At 44.6% G+C, this 16,313-nt stretch overlaps 1 protein-coding gene across 2 annotated transcripts in view; it reads right to left on the reverse strand.

Moving 5' to 3' along the window:
• SH3KBP1 (SH3 domain containing kinase binding protein 1) overlaps positions 1-16,313 on the reverse strand; it is a 336,343-nt gene that overhangs the window by 286,003 nt on the left and 34,027 nt on the right. Inside the window, exons 1-2 of one of the 2 annotated variants that reach the window (XM_025276217.3) lie at positions 13,347-13,366; positions 8,063-8,220 (exon numbers count right to left, since the gene is read on the reverse strand). Coding sequence is in view for 1 of the 2 variants with exons in the window: in XM_044937139.2 (XP_044793074.1) it covers positions 8,063-8,220 (158 nt within the window). In the remaining variant the exon portion in view is untranslated. Of the gene's footprint in view, positions 1-8,062; positions 8,221-13,346; positions 13,367-16,313 lie in introns of those variants that run through there. The other variant, XM_044937139.2, reaches the window with a different exon arrangement.

Here is a 16,313-nt window from a genome sequence, read left to right on the forward strand (position 1 = left end):
TCTGAATATAGAATAGCAACCTGGAAATCTCTACTTGATGTCACTTGTTGTAAAGTAACTCTGTAATTTTTTTAACTCAAGAATGGCAGAGTAACTGAGAGGTTTCTCTCAGAGTGGTACAAACGTGCACTTCCCTGGGCACTTGGGGAAGGCAGGATGCAGTGGGTAATAATGGTGAGGGGTTTAACGCCACCAGGATAACTCGGACACCCAGATAAGGCTGCCTGCTTGAGTTCAGGTTCCAAAGTTCTCTATTCCTCACTAGCTTGGAACTCTTTTAACCTTAAGATGCCTCAGTTATCTCTTCTAAAAAATGAGCATAATTAAAAAAAAAACTGGTACCTATGTCATAGGGAGGTGTTAAGAATTTAATGATATATAAAGCATGTAAAGGGCTTGAATTTTGTTTAAAGTATCATTAATATTAATTTCTCACTTTGATACTAATTTCTCATTTAAAGGCTTGCTTCTCTGCAATCACCCTCTTTGTTTTTTCAGTCTTTTAATTTTACTGAGGCTTTCAATGGCTAAGTCAAAGATCTCTCTTGGTAAATGTCACAGTGCATTTGAAAATATCTTTCGATATTGATTTCTAACATAATTCGACAGTGATAAGAGAACAGTCTCTGTATGATTTCAATACCTTTAGACCATTACATTTTTGTACCTTGTTCTATGTCCTTGGATATGTTCCAATGTCTCCTAGTTTACAGTCTATGGGAACTTGAATAGAATTTGTATCCTACTATTGTGTGAAAATTGTATAAATCTTAATTATGTTGAATTGGTTCAGATTGCTTTTCAGGTCTACTATATCCTGCTGCTGCTGCTGCTAAGTCACTTCAGTCATGTCCGACTCTGTGCGACCCCACAGACAGCAGCCCATCAGGCTCCCCCATCCCTGGGATTCTCCAGGCAAGAACACTGGAGTGAGTTGCCATTTCCTCCTCCAAGGCAGGAAAGTGAAAAGTGAAAGTGAAGTCGCTCAGTCGTGTCTGACTCTTTGCAACCCCATGGACTGCAGCCTACCAGGCTCCTCTGTCCATGGGATTTTCCAGGCAAGAGTACTGGAGTGGGGTGCCATCGCCTACTATATCCTACTTCTCTGTATATTCATTCTGTTAATTCTTAAGAGTTTGATATTGAAACTCCAACTGAAAATCTTCATTTATCTACCTAAAAAAATAATTGCAATATATAGTTGAACTATATGTAACCTTGTTCTGTGTTTTCCAAATCTCCTGTAAATGTTTCAACATACTTTCATAATTTAAAATAATTAAAATAAAAAAAATCATGTAAAGGGCTTAGCCTCCTTCCTGCTTGGTGTAAGCGTTCAACAAATTTTAGTCCTTGCATGCAGATAGACATGGGCAAGATTATATACACAGAGCTAGGCAGCCAGCGAGCCTGAAAGAGAAGACAGTCATCATTATTCCATAAAGTAACCCAGCAATCAGGGCCAAAAGATAACTGTAGGTTCATTTAGCGTGTTGCAACAGAGCCGCCTGATGAGTCTAGTCAAAACCTTCTCAAGTGGCATTTTAATCAGGCCCATCTTTTCAGAACAATGTCTAACATATGCTCTCCAGAGTACAGAATGACCAAAGGCCAGGTAACAGGAGCTAACACTGTCCTCCTGAGGAAGAAGCTTCCTAGTAATACATTGTTTCATTTCACGTGTCTCCTTTGTGCTCACAGTCTCTGGTCCCGGCCCATTGCAGATTGCCAGTAAAGGGTCCTTGAGGAGTATGGCAGATTCCCCACACCCAAGGACATCACCATGATGCATTGTGAGCAGGAGGAGGCTGTGCACGCTAGGAAACACACCTGGAAAATTCCCGCCACCTTTCTAAGAGAGGTGAGTACCTTGAAGACAATATTCTAGAGACCTCACAAAATCAATGGCCCTTGGGGTGAAAAAGAAAAATGCGATCAAAGAGATCTACTTCAGGGTTTCTGATATAGAATAGCAACTTGGAAATCTCTGCTTTATGCCACTTGTTGAAGTAAATGTGTGTGTTTTCTGAAATCAAGACAAGCAGAGTAAATATGAGCTTTGCCTCAGACTGGTGCAAACATGCAAAAGCCTCACCTTCCACCTCATCGATGAAAAAAAAATAATAACCATGTTCACCAACCACTTCACCCAAGTACAAAAAAGACTCTGGATACACCAGAGAGAGAGGAAACACCTAGCAGATGAAAGCTGGGGCAACGGGAAACCGAGCTGAAAACTGTTACACTCAGCATAAGACCTACAGCTACAAGTAAACACACCTCAGCCTTCGACAGGGGGGCCTGCGGCTGCGGCAGCGTGTGCTTCTAGCTCACACATCCACCAACAGGCAGGGAGAGTGCACACTTCCTCACACACACACACACACACACACACACACACACAGTGACTTAAAGATCAACAATCACCTTCTTTTAACCCCTGCTGCAGCTTCCTGCTTTCTACTTGAGAGCCTGGGTCCCACTGCCCTTCACCTAAGGTCACCCCCTAAAACAAGCCAACCCTGCTTGGGGACCCAAGCCATGGGTTCAAGGCCTCTGCCTTTTGAGAGTCCTTTTGCCAGTTGTGAAAAAATGTCTGTCTGTGGATACATGTCAGGAGAATTCAGGAAAAGGCTGCTAAGAAGATTTTTGCTGGACTCAAATCCACTGTTGTCTGGCTCTGATGTAAGGTTCCAAAAAGGGGGACACTGGTCAGTAAATCCACCATGGGGGAAATGAACCCCTACGAAAGAGCCCACATCTGCCTCTCATGGGTGGCTATATTTCTCTTCCATTTCAGGTCTCAGGAGGGCAGCCGTATTTTTAAAAAATAAATAACTATGAGGATTTCATCCGTGTCTCTTACCATTATATCTCATATTACAGTCTATTGTGGTCTGTGAAGACAAAATATCCAAAACTTGGAAATGAAACCAAAAATGATCATTGTGTGAACTTTTAATGTCATGCTGATGTATTTTCTAATAAGTGTGACCCTGCCGAAGGGGTTATCTTATTCTCTCTGAAAATATATCCTAATTTAACTCACACTTTATTAGGGTACTTTACAATTCTATAAAATTCCTGGGGTAACATAGAAAAACAGTAAGATACGCCATTTTCTTTTTTTCTTTTCTGATAGAGATGATAACCCCAGAGGTTAAGATTTTATTGTTCTCTTCAGGTATACACTGCTCTATTTAACATGAATAACCAGCAAGGACCTACTGTATAGCATATGGAACTCTGCCCAATGTTATGTGGCAGCCTGGATGGAAGGGGAGTTTGGGGAAGAATGGACACATGTGTATGTATGGCTGAGTCCCTTCACTGTTCACCTGAAACCATCACAACATTGTTAATTGGCTATACCCCAATACAAAATAAAAACATTTAAACAAACAAACAGAAAAAGATTTTATTGTCCTCTGAGACATGGGCTTCCCTGGTGGCTCAGCAATAAAGAAGCCTCCCAATGCAGAAGTCATGGATTCGATCCTTGGGTCAGGAAGATCCCCTGGCAGAGGACTTGGCAACCTACTCCAGTATTCTTGCCTGGGAAATGCCATGGGCAGAGGAGCTTGACAGGCTCCAGTCCATAGGGTCGCAGGAGTCGGATACAACTGTGTGACTAAACGACAAAAAACGCATGAACCCATTTTGATCTTCTTTTTTTAACTTTATTGAAGTATAGTTGATTTATAATGTTGTTTTTGCTTTGATTTTCTTTGAATATTCCTTTTCTCATGGACTTTTTCATCAGTTCCCCACATCCTCAGAGTCAGTTTTGTTATTCTGCTAGTTCTTTCATTAAATGAGTTCAGTAAAATTTTGACACATGCTCTCTACTGGCATGTTTTTGACAATCTAAGAAGGAGTCTTTGATAGTTCATGGACCCAACAATCAAATCGTCCCTAGGAGATTGAGTTCTGTGCTTAAGGACCCTTCAGCAGTCAAACTCAAAGGTCAACTACATGAAGACCACCAGACTCAGGCACAAATGAGGCCCCAGATCCCCGCCTCATAGAGGCCACAGATTTAAACAGAAAAACAAATATGTTGAAAGTGAGGGAGGGCAGCAATTCCACTCCTACATGTATATACATTAGAGAAATGAGTGCCTGTCTCCAATAAACACTCAAACTGGAAACAACCCAATGTGCATGTATAAGAGAATGGATAAACAAATTACAGCATACTCATAAAATGGGATACCATACAGCAAGAACAGCTGATATGCACAACATTTTGTTGTGTGAAAGTAGCCATATATACAAGAGTACATATTGCATGATTCTATTAAATGAAATTCAAGTATAGGCAAAACTAATCTATGATGACAGATTACTTATGAGAAGGGGAATGACTGGGAAATGGCATGATGGAACTTTCTAGAGAGATAGAAATAAAAGTCATCTGGATGATGGTTATAGAGTCATGCACTTATATAAAAAAATCAAACTGTACAATTAGGACAGCATTTTAGTCTATGTAAACTGCATCTTGAAAAATGAATAAAATTTTTTTAAAGAGAAGGGATCAAGGAAAATGTACTCTGAAAGAAGTAGGTGAGGAGAGAGGTGGGGAGAAGAAAGGGAAGAGGGATTCTAAAAGACTCTTCTTCCACATGTACAGTAAATCAACTAAATAAGAACTAACTAAATAAAAGCAAAAGAGGAACAAACCCAAAAGGCCATGGGGCCTGGTTGGGTACACTGATGGGCACCAAGAAATAGCCCAAGAGCTGGAGAAGCCCAGATAACTTTGTGTTTTGTTTCGTTTTTAATTTTATCATTGCAAACCAGGCATCTTCTTAATGCTGGAGTGGTCAGACTGCCAGGTATTTTTCCTTGAAGAAATTGAGACAATACAGAGTTGAGAGTGGATACTGAATCCCCACACTTTAGGGGAGCAGGTTCAACTGGGACACTGATTAAGGATCTGATAAATGAATCAAGAAAACACTTAAGATAAGCTCTCCAATGATGGTTACATTGGCATAAGGCACACAACTAAACAACGGGATACCACAAGATTACTCAATTCTCTGCGGGGAAAAATGATTCTTAAGCTAAATAAGGCATGTGTAAACCTACTTTCAAAACTTTGAACTTATGCCAATATGATTATTACTACCTAAAGATGTATTTTCAGCTTCCAGAACTCTCTATGGCAGTGTTCTTTATTGTTCAGCTCTGCTGCATCCACCCACCGGATTTTCAATAATAGGCCTAAAACATTCCCAGTGGGTGAAGACTTGAAAATAGAATCAGCCATCTGAAAGAAGCGAAGTTTCTTTTTCTGCCAAATGTAACAGCCACAAGTGGTGCGGCCCCAGCCGCTCCTGCCACATCCTCTCTGGCACAGGTGGACCAAGCGCCTCCCAAGCATGCGGCTTCCCCTCCCTGGAGGTGCTCAAGCTAAGGTGAGACAAGTGTCAGGCAAGGGCAGGGGCTTTCAGGCCAAGGCCAGGGGAGACAGTCCCTTCCACCACCAGCAGCAGGGACAGCAGGTGTTGGTAGGTGGCCGGCCACATGCTAAGTGACTTTGGCGCATGGTCTCCATGAATCCTCAGAGGGCCCTGACGAGGTGGCCAGGCTCAGGAGGGAGCGAAAAACAGATGGCACACTCGGATTAGGTAATCTGCAATGGGAGGCATAAAGAGACTTTTACAAAGTAGGTGAAGGAGAGAGACACTCCGAGGCAGGAGCTGAGGGCTAGAAACAAAGGAGCCCCAGGTCTGCTGAGATGATGCAGGGAAAGGAATGTAGAAAAACGATTTGGTGGGAGCAGCCACCATCTTGCAGAAGGACACAGCCAAACACAGGCCAGCCTGGGGCGGGGAGCCAGCAGGATAAGCCCTGATGTCGCTGGCCTCCCCTCTGCCTCAGACATCTCCCACAAGCCTCCCCTTGAGACAGAGCCCATGGGCCATGCTGGCCTGGCCCAAGGCCCAGCAGGTGCAGAGGGGCAGACAGAGGCCCTGGCAGGGGAGCAGGATCTCAGTGACGAGCTCCTGCTCCCCAGCACCCCTGGGGCTCTTCTCGAGCATGCCCTCCTTGCCCTGGTGCCCACTAGCTTCCACAAACACTTATGATGCCCCACTATCCCTGAGCAAAGGCTAAGTTCAAAGTTTCTGAGTCTGTAGATTAGTGGTTTGGAATATGCCAAGGACACAGTAAGGGGCTTCCCTGGTAGTTCAGATGGTAAAGAATTGGCCTACAATGACCCAGAAGACCCAGGTTGATCCCTGGGTTGGGAAGATCCCCTGGAAAAGGGAATGGCTACCCACTCCAGTCTTTTTGTCTGGAGAATCCCATGGACAGACAAGCCTGGCGGGCTACAGTTCATAGGGTCACAAAGAGTTGGACATGATTGAGCAACTGAAAGAAAGAAAGAACACAGTAAAGGCTCTCAAAACAGGGCCCATCTTCTAAACTAGACCTGGAGTCCCTTCTTCCCATGGTCCTCCCCTCCTTCCCCTGATCCTCCCCTCCTTCCCATGGTCCTCCCCTCCTTCCCCTGATCCTCCCCTCCTTCCCCTGAGCCTCCCCTCCTTCCCGTGGTCCTCCCCTCCTTCCCATGATCCTCCCCCCCTTCCCCTGGTCCTCCCCTCCTTCCCATGGTTCTCCTCTGTCACTCCTTCCTCCTCCATCTTCATGCCAAGCTTTGTCTCTTTTATCCAAAAAAGTTCCCCTTTCAACTCAGAATTTGGCTCAATGCTAAGGATGGTCCTTGCCCCAAAATTGGGGTTTAGCTGGGAAGGGCAAAAGAATTCACCCTCGTTCACTCATCAATAGACTCAACCCCTGGGGCCCAGATGTGAAGCTGTTCTTGTCTTAAAATGGGAGAGAGAGGGCTGCCAGGTCCTACCATAGTCCAAGAAAAAAAGTCTATCCTCCCACACTGTTCAGAGCAAGCAAGGCTTATCAGCCTGGAACCCACCAAGCTCTCCCCAACTTTCTGCACACCAAGGAGAAAGAGCACGAGAGAGGTTAGTAGGATCCTCTGAGGCAAGATCTTGAACAAAGATGAACCTGGGTTTCCATTTGTTCTACACTGGGGTGGGGGGTGGGGGCGGGGGTTACTGATAGAAGGCCCAGGCGGTGAAGCCTGGAGCACCTCACTGTGCTTCCTCAACAACTCCTCCCATGTCGCTCACGTGGCTCTTTGATGGGGGCACCTGCTTCTCTGGGCTCAGCATCCCCCACACCACCTGCCTCCCGATGGCCCCAGGTCTCAGGCATGGTCTGGTGCCACCGGAACTACAGCAGGGGCCCTGGGGACTCCTGCATGCCACCCTCCCTACCAAGAACAGGCCTGTCTAGCCCAGCACTGGGCGGGAAAGTTACGGTCCAAGGACTTTTTAGACTTACATGGTATTTCCCACTGGGATCAGCCCGCAGGTGATCCATTTTTAAAGCTAATTCCAACTATTATTTACAATTGCATGGTATGAACTTTCTCAACATGACTGAGTTATACAATACATTTTTCGTAATTAACCCTTCAGCAAAGGCCATCATTTTCAAAACCTTACTGGAAAAAAAAAAAGATTTTACTCAATGCTTCATAACCACAAAGGGGGAAAGGAAAATAACATTGTTCCTATCAAAACAGCAATATGATGTAAAGATGGAAACGTGGCACAACTGGAATTCTGCCTTTAGTTTGCTACTTGATTTAAGTGGTCAAAACTGAGTTTCACCTTCATTTCGGATGGGACAGAAAAAGGCACGAGTCTGAAACTATCAGAGCATACACACAATTAAAAGTAAAACAAGTAAAGCAAGTAGACAAACTTTACATTTTTCTAGCTTGTCTAAGTGATACAGTTTGGAAAGTGAACATCCTGGGCCTTAAAGAAGGTGAATTCAAAACAAGTATCCCCCGATATCAAGGGCCAAGCTCTATGTGCTCTTCTCAACAGCACATGAGATGTCAAGCTGTCAACTCCTCCCCTGGGAGGGTCCCAGGAAATTCCTCCTCAAGTGCCCCCACACCTTTGGCCAGTAGAACCCACATAGGAGACAGGAAAAGGGGTTTTCGCTTTGTACTCACTCTTACAAAGTTGTCAGGGAACAAACCTCTCCTGCCATTGATCTGTCCCTCCCACCAGCCTCCATCCTCCTTCCTGATGTTGGTGATGATCTCACCCACGGTGATCGTCAGCTCATCGTCGTGCTGGGCCTGGTAGTCAAACTCCACTATGGCCTCCACTGGAAGGAACAGGGACCAAAAAAGAAGAAGAGCACTTTAGATCGGATGTTGGAGAAATCCGAAGCCGGCAGCACTGGACAGTCAGGGAAGTCCTATTAAAGGGGCTTCCCCTCTACCGATACTTAAAATAACAGGGCCACCCACAGCAGCCCGACTTTGGTTAACCCGAGGCCTGTAGCACAGAAGCCACAAAGTGCTGGTCCGTGGTCAGGCACCAGCAGAGTGACCTACAGGTCTCAGGACCAGCGGGGGCTTCAGAGGGGAAACACACAATGACAGAAGGAAGACAACCCTGGTGCACCACCCTGCCCCCAGACGCAGCCCAGCACCATTTCCCCAGGCGCAGAGACTGCGGGCCACAGCAGCTGCAAGTCTGGCTCTCGGGTGCCCCCTCTCTCATCAAGACTAGGTGAGGCTAACCTCCCAGCCTGAACTGTGCAAAATGTGGGTGATGATCATTCCCATGCTACAGAGATAATGCCTGCCTCTCACCAATAAGAAGATGGCAGCTTAGGCAGCAATACCATTTGCAACTGTTCTCCCAGCCCACAGTGATTTGTACACACAGTAATAAGTGCAGGCAAAAAATGAGGCAGAGAGGTCTTCTGGTACCCATGCAAATTAACAGAGCCAATCAACCCAGAGGTTGACTAATTTATCCACACACAGATTAAACAGTTCATCTGCTCTTCAGGGTTCACCTCATGCCCACCTCAGTCTCCTGTCCTTTGCCTTTTTTACTTGCAGCTTGATCTGAATGAATGAATAAATGGATGGATAGACAGATGAACAAAGGGTGAATGAATAAATACAAGGGTAGTAAAAATTAGGTGAAATCACAAGTGGTGAATTAGCAACTTAGAAATTACAGTAAAAGAATAGAAGAGGGACTTTGGTGGTTCACTGGCTAAGACTCTATACTCCCAATGCAGGGGGCCTAGACTCTAGCCCTGGTCAGGGAACTAGAGCCTGCATGCTGCAACTAAGACCCAGCATAGCCAAATAAATAAATAAAAATAAATATATTTTTTAAAAAAGAGTGGAACATATGTACACCTATGGCTGATTCATGTTGATGTTTGACAGAAAACAACAAAATTCTGTAAAGCAAGTACCCTTCAATTAAAAAATAAATAAATTTTTTAAAAAAGAAAAAAAAAGAATGGAAAAGTTAAATGAGCTCTGTAAGGAACCCATATATAAAAATGAACTCAAAATGGATCATTGGTCTAAATGTAAGAACTAAAACCATAACATTTTTATAAGAAAGCACAGGAGAAAATCTTAGTGATCTTGGGTTTGGCAAAGATTTCTTCAATAGAATACCAAAAAAAGCGCAAATGACTTTTACAAGTTTAATATAAAGCAGTAGGTTTTCCAGGAAAAAGACTGGTAGGTGAATGGGCTCCTTGTCAAATACATTTTGCATATACATCCATTGGGGATAAATTCCTAAAGTGTTTGCAGATGAAACAAGCCCATCCACCCAGACTGGTGTGCCTCATCTCATCCACTTGCAATATCAGCTAAGCCAGACAGTTCATAAGCAACTCAAAGCAGAATTTCCTTTCCTAGATTATTTTTTCATTCCAAAATTAGCTGGCTGACTGTGCTGTCATAAATCTGCCCAGGTTGAAGTTGAGCTGTGAACCATTTTCATCACTTATCAACAGAAAGGAAAAGTGTAAGAGCATAAACAAGGCAACCTTTTCAGATTTCTCCTGGTTCCTGACAAATACAAAGGCAGAAACACTCCAATTTTCTTGTATCGTATGCTCACACCAGCAGTTAAAATGAGCCATCATAACAATCAGAACCAGGTCGATCAAAAAGCAGCTTTCTTCAAATTACCTAGACAAGGATCTATTGAAGCTGTGCTATCAGAACTGAGAGTACAGTAACCACTGTTTATGCCCCAGACACTTTTCCTGCATTATCTCACTTAATCCTCTGATGCCCATCTTCCCAATTAAAGAACCTGAAGCTTAGCAAAGTAGTTAAGCTTATTTTCTGAGCCAGTGCTCTCCAAACTGAGATGCACTCACTACTTGAGGAATTAGTTGACAAGATGAAAAAAAAATGAGTTCATTCATTTTTTAATTTTAGAAAGAGAAAAATTCAACATCTCTAACATTCCATTTGCAGAATGACACTGGCTCCTTCATCCAGCCTCTAGGTCAGGCAGTCAGGGATGCTCCAAGGGCACAGAGCAGTCTGCAGGACAGCTGTGTCCCTTGACAAGAGCGGCTGCCAGAGTCAGCACCAGCTTTCAGCTTCACGGGCACCCCACAGTTCTGAGAGGCCTCTTGGTAGAGCCTCTGTATGACTATTACCCCTTTCAACTAAAATCACCCTCACTAAATGGATGAGAGGCTTGAGAAGAGTTTGTAAGAAAATAGGGGATGGAGATAATATTCGACACACGACCATGTCAACAAACAAATGTGGAGGTGTTGACACTTCAGTCCCTAGGTGGGAGCTCTTTGTCAGCCATGTTAGGAGGCGAAGACAAGGACCAGCCAATCACCACAACATGCTCCAAGTTATCATGACAATTTGTAATTCGGGTTTTCTCCTACTCTTGATACAGGTTTAAGTTACCTAATTATAATATGGAACTATTGGGATTAGCAAGTTATTTAAAATGATGTACCTGAGCCATGAAGACAAATGTCTTCACTTTTTACCAATGTCTAAAATCATACAATAGTCAGTCTTATGTTTTCCAAAAGTTCATTAAACCTAATAATAAATGTTTAGAAGCTCCTTTGGGGTTGTCTTAATCAACAAGTACACCAATATATTTATACATAATCTATAAATAAATACATATATGGAGATAGTAATTTTTAAAATAACAGGTATTATTCTTTTTCACAAGAACAGGATTAGAACACTGACCTAGGCTCCACAAGGCTGATCCTACTGCAGTACTTACAGATTAAAACTCATGGTTTTTTTTCCTTTAATTTTTTGATGCAGATCATTTTTAAAGTCTTTATTAAATTTATTACAATGTTGCTTCTGTTTTATGTTTTGGGGTTGTTGGCCATGAGGCATGTGAGTTCTTAGCTCCCTGACCAGGGATCAAATCCTCACCCTCTGCAGTGGAAAGCAAAGTCTTAACCACTGGACCACCAGGGAAGTTCCCACTCATAGCTTTTCTGATGGGGACAGAGTATTGCCCAAAGCGGAGTTGGGGGGAAGCAACGCATGGGACCTGCCTGATGTAGAGGGGGAAGGAAGCTGCTCAAGGGTCCATCTTGATGCTAAATTGAATTGGTGTGTACTTTGGGGAACTCAGAACCCCATCAACTTCGAGAACACAACTGTGCTTCTTCTTTCTTAAACAGCAAGTCTCCTTTTCTGCCTTCTCTACACTGGCTTTATCAAGGTAAAGCTGGAAGAGGACAAAGGGATCTGCTTCAGGAAGATGAGTCCAAAGAAATAAACAGCTGCTGCCTGCTGTTGAAAACTGGAGAGAAGCATAGCCTGGTTTTCCTTCCATCTCCTTCTTATGAGGAGCCCAAAAAGAACACAGCTTTACCAACGGCTGCTAGGAATAAGGCTGAGAATGACGGACTGGGGGCTCAGGGATCTATAAAGCATAACTGAGTAAGTTTTAAGTCTTCCCAACATCCTATTGAGCTGGTCTTTCCTGAGTTACCCTTCCTTTAAACTCCCAGACACTTAATCTCATGCACTCTGCCTTCCTTCTGGGCCCAACCGGACTCTGGCTGCCCCCTTTCTGGTTCATGTGGCCCCCCGAGCCTCCCTGGGCTCTGGCACTGAGGCAATTCCATGCTGTGGTGGCTGCATGTGTGTCTTATCCTCCCAGTAAGCCTCTAAATACCTTCTGGGTACAGATGTCCCTTAGTTCTGTCGTGGTCCCTATGAGCACCCATAACATACAGTAGGTAGGTACTCAACCAAGCTGTGAGAAACCAACGGCTCAGCTTGCATTTGCATTTTATAATGGCAGATAGTTCTCTGCCCAACAAAGATGCTACTAAAATGCCAAGTGTCAATCACATTTTTGCAAATTGAGTCAGATCTTCGGTGCACGAAGGGAGCTTGCTATTTAAAGGATCCTGTGGTTAATTCTTTTGTAACATGAATAATCACTTCCTGCTTTACCTTTCCTGTCAAGAAGAATTTTTACATATCAAGTTTCTCTAACAGGAGGAAACCTATGTATGGCTTTGTTAAGAGCTCACAAAACATGTGGTTATGTCTCTCCTACCCCTTTTAAGGGCTCTTTCAATGTCCCTTGTAAAGCCTTTGAAAGGTTTAGAACTTTTGCTGTCCACTAAAGTGTCACTTGCCACATGGATTGAATACTTGAAATGTGGTTCGTCCAAATTGAGATGTGCCATAAAATACACAGCAAGTGGCAAAAACTTATTAGAAAAAAAAAGAATGCAAAATATCTCACTAATTTTTATATTGATTATATGTTGAGATGATACCATTTTAGATGTGCTAGGTAAAATTATTCAATTTCATTTCAAGTATTTTTCAAATAAAATTCACTTGTTTCTTTCCCTTTTCTGAATGTGGCCACTGGAATATTTAAAATCACATACGCAGCCAGTATTATATTTCTATTTTAGTGTAGGATATTTCAGTGTAGGATAATACTCGGCAGACAGGATCTCTAGATCTCACAGAGCACAAACACAGTTAAAATATGCACAGAAGCCCATGAGAAAGTCTGTGGCCCTAAAACCCATTTCCTTGTCTTCAGGAAGCTGCCACTAGGAGAAGACCTAAGTTTTTTTTTTTAAACAGTACCCTTTGGGAAACTACCTCTGAGCATGAGCACAAAATTAAAACATTAAGCTAAATAAAATATATCAGAGGTATAATTAGGCCAACAGTAAACAAAATCCTGTATTTAAAGACACCATAAATTATAAAACTTAAGGACGTCTCCCTGTCAGAAAACACCACTCTCCAGCTGCCTGCGGTGCCAAAAGCCAGCCTCCACACGTCTGCTAAAGCTACCATCGCTGCAAAAGCCAAATCTACAGTTAACCTGAGTGCACAGAAAGACAGAAGCAGAGCCAGAGGAGATAAGAGATCTGCTTCGAAAGGCAAAACCTCCCCATCTCCGCCTTCAAACCTGCTGGGATGTCTCCTCCCCCCAAAGATGAAATGGGTGGTTTTTAACTGTCGGTTGGCTAAGCCAGCTGCCAAGCAGCTTCTCACAGCGACCAACTTCTCACGGTGGCGGTGGGGTTTCGGAGGCCCCGCTCTGTGGCCGGCCCCTCCCTACCTCTGCGCTGAACTCGATGTGGGTGCTAACCACGCCCTGCCAGCATTCGAGGGCAGCTGGCGCCAATCAGACAGCGAGCTCCCTCTGGGAAAAGCCCTGCTCCTTCTCAGGACTCCACCTCCCTTGCCCAGCATCAACTTGTGTTCCAGCCCTGACTGAAGAGAACAGATAAAAATCAAGAAGTACTTTTTCACCAAGAAAGTTTTCACCAAAAAAGATCACAACTGCCAGTCATTAGAGATAGAAAGAACACGCGTTATCATCTTGTCACACCCTTTTCTTAACTTTACAGATGAGGAACTGAGGCCCGGAATGTTCCGTGACCAAGGCTTACAGAGCTAAATAATGGCAGCATCATCAAGACTAGGATTAAGCTCTCCTGCCTTACTCTCCAGGTGAGAGAAGGGAAAATCGAAAGTAAAAAAAAAAAGGGAGGGGGAAAACAGACCAGTAATGTACACACTTCCACAGCACTGGCCTTTTCTCTTTCTTTCTTTCTTTCACCTAAAGCATAGTTAACAGGATACCCAGAAAAAATTTCACCAGCCAGGAACATATGAGAACCTATGTTCAAATCTACAGATACAGAAAACAGATGAGTGGTTGCCTAAGGGCTGGAGTGGGAACAGGGCCTGACTGCAAATGGCTAGGAGACATCTTTAGTGGGGGACAGATATGTTCTAAAATTAAATTCTCATGAGAGCTTCACAATGCTAAAAATGTATTAAACTCACTGAATTGTAAACTTTAAAAGGGTAGAATTTAATACCTCAACATAGTTTTTAAAAAGACAGTCTGTGTGAGTTTTGGAATTTACAATGGCAGAAATTTGCTCATCAAGGTGGTTGCCTGTGTGTGTCCCAAGGAGAAACCACTGCCCACTCAGGAAGGAGAAGCCATTTGGGGAACTTTCCCCTCCCCGAGGAGATACCATTAGATGGGACCGTCCGCCCACAGGCCGGCCCTGCCCTCTGCCAGCACAGGACTCAACTACCTCTCACAGCAGCTGTGACAAAGGCTGGAACGGGCTGCAGCAGATCCCCCAGCAGGGCCCCTAGATGAGGCGGGGACTCCAGGGCTGACTGGTTGCCATCTTTCCCAGACTTGAGCCTCCAGTTTTTTCTTCCACCCTATAAACCATCCCATGGCCTTCCAGTAAATCTTCTTCCCTATTTTAGTGAAAGAAGAATTGGTTTCTGTTGCTTTCAGCCAGAGAACCCTAATGGGTACACTCAAGCATCAACTTTGTAAAAAACTTTTTTGCTGCCCCAAGCAGCATGTGGGATTGTCTTTGAGCTGAGATCAAACCTGTGCCCCCTGCAGTGGAGGCGTGAAGTCTTAACCACTGGAACACCAGGGAAGTCCAAGCATCAAGTTTTTAATAAACAGACTCTTCCCAACACAAGTATGCATGAGGCCCGGTTCTCATCAGCTCATGCTTTCCCGGCAGCATTTGGGCTGACGGTTTGGGGACCCGCACTTCCCAGGTGAGGACCTCAGGCAGCGCAGGGACTTTCAAGTCCAACAAAGCTGACCTTGACACCAGCCACGTTTTCCTTCGGTATCTTTACAAACACACCACTAAGGGGCACCAGGCCAACAAGGGGGTCATGCCTAAGCCTTGAAACTTACAAATTGCACACTAGCTCCCCCAAGGAAGAGATGCTCAGAACACAGATCTCAGTGAACCAAGAGCCACTGGGCTTGAACTCTCTCCCCAGGTAGCGGGCAGTGAACCATTGCAGCCAGTAGCAACTCCCAGAACTGGGCATCAGCAGGGAAGTGGTAAAGAGATGAGATGAGTGGTAAAGACAAGATGAGAAAGAAGAAACCCAGGTGGGAGAGATAAACCAAGGGCCACCACTGGCTTCCTCAGACAGCCTTAAGAACACCTGTCATGCAGCTTTCTAAGATGGTCCGAGGAACCCCAGCCTCCCAGCCCATCTCCCTGCTCTTGTCACCTCTGCCTAAGCATCTTTACAGAGGATGTGAGGAAGAGGAGAAAAAGCACAGGATTTGGAGTCTGGGATGCCCAGGGGTGAATTCCAGCTTGGACATTCAGTAGCTGTGTGACTTGAGGCCAGATACCTTGCTTGAGTTCATTTCCTTTGTGCTTAAAATTGGGAGATGATCTCTCCACCAGATCATTTCGAGGCAGGGGGACGATGCCTGTGAACTCCTGTACACAGAAGCTGCTCCATGAACGACAGCCACTAGTTCTATGGGCCCTGATGCTGGGAGGGTTTCCTGGGCCCATCTTCCCGGTCTGCCCCCTGGAATGGGAGCCCTTAAAGGACAGATCTGACGATTCCCTCCCCTTATCTGGTCTCTGGCACACGTTATGTGCTCAACAAATGTTGATGATTGAGTACGTCTGGAGGAAGTGTCACCCCTAAACCAGAGCTTATCACTCAGCACAATGAAATGCAGTTGCCACTGGGAGCCTAGTTGTTAGGCCAGAAGGCTGGAAAAAGTCAAAGATCAGGATGAATGGACAGTCACAGAACAGGAATGGTGCCCTGGGCTGAGCCTCTTGAGTGCACTGGGATCAACCTCGACTTCATGCTCTCCCCTGCCATGACAGGACCACTGCCCCTGACAGTAGAGGGGCACTGAATTCAAGCTGAGAATGGGGTACAGGGCCGTTCCCTCAATGGGGAAGTGCTTCACAAAGCCTTGCAGCCTGCACTAGGAAGCCTTCACCTCGCCAGGGCCTCAACCAAGAAGCTAAGAACAATGAGTTATTAAACACTTCCCGACTAAAATTAACCCTTGCAAACCTCATGCACAGCTCTCTTAAGAACATGCATTTGA

The sequence above is a fragment of the Bubalus bubalis genome, chromosome X (assembly GCF_019923935.1).
Source record: "Bubalus bubalis isolate 160015118507 breed Murrah chromosome X, NDDB_SH_1, whole genome shotgun sequence".
Taxonomy (NCBI): domain Eukaryota; kingdom Metazoa; phylum Chordata; class Mammalia; order Artiodactyla; family Bovidae; genus Bubalus; species Bubalus bubalis.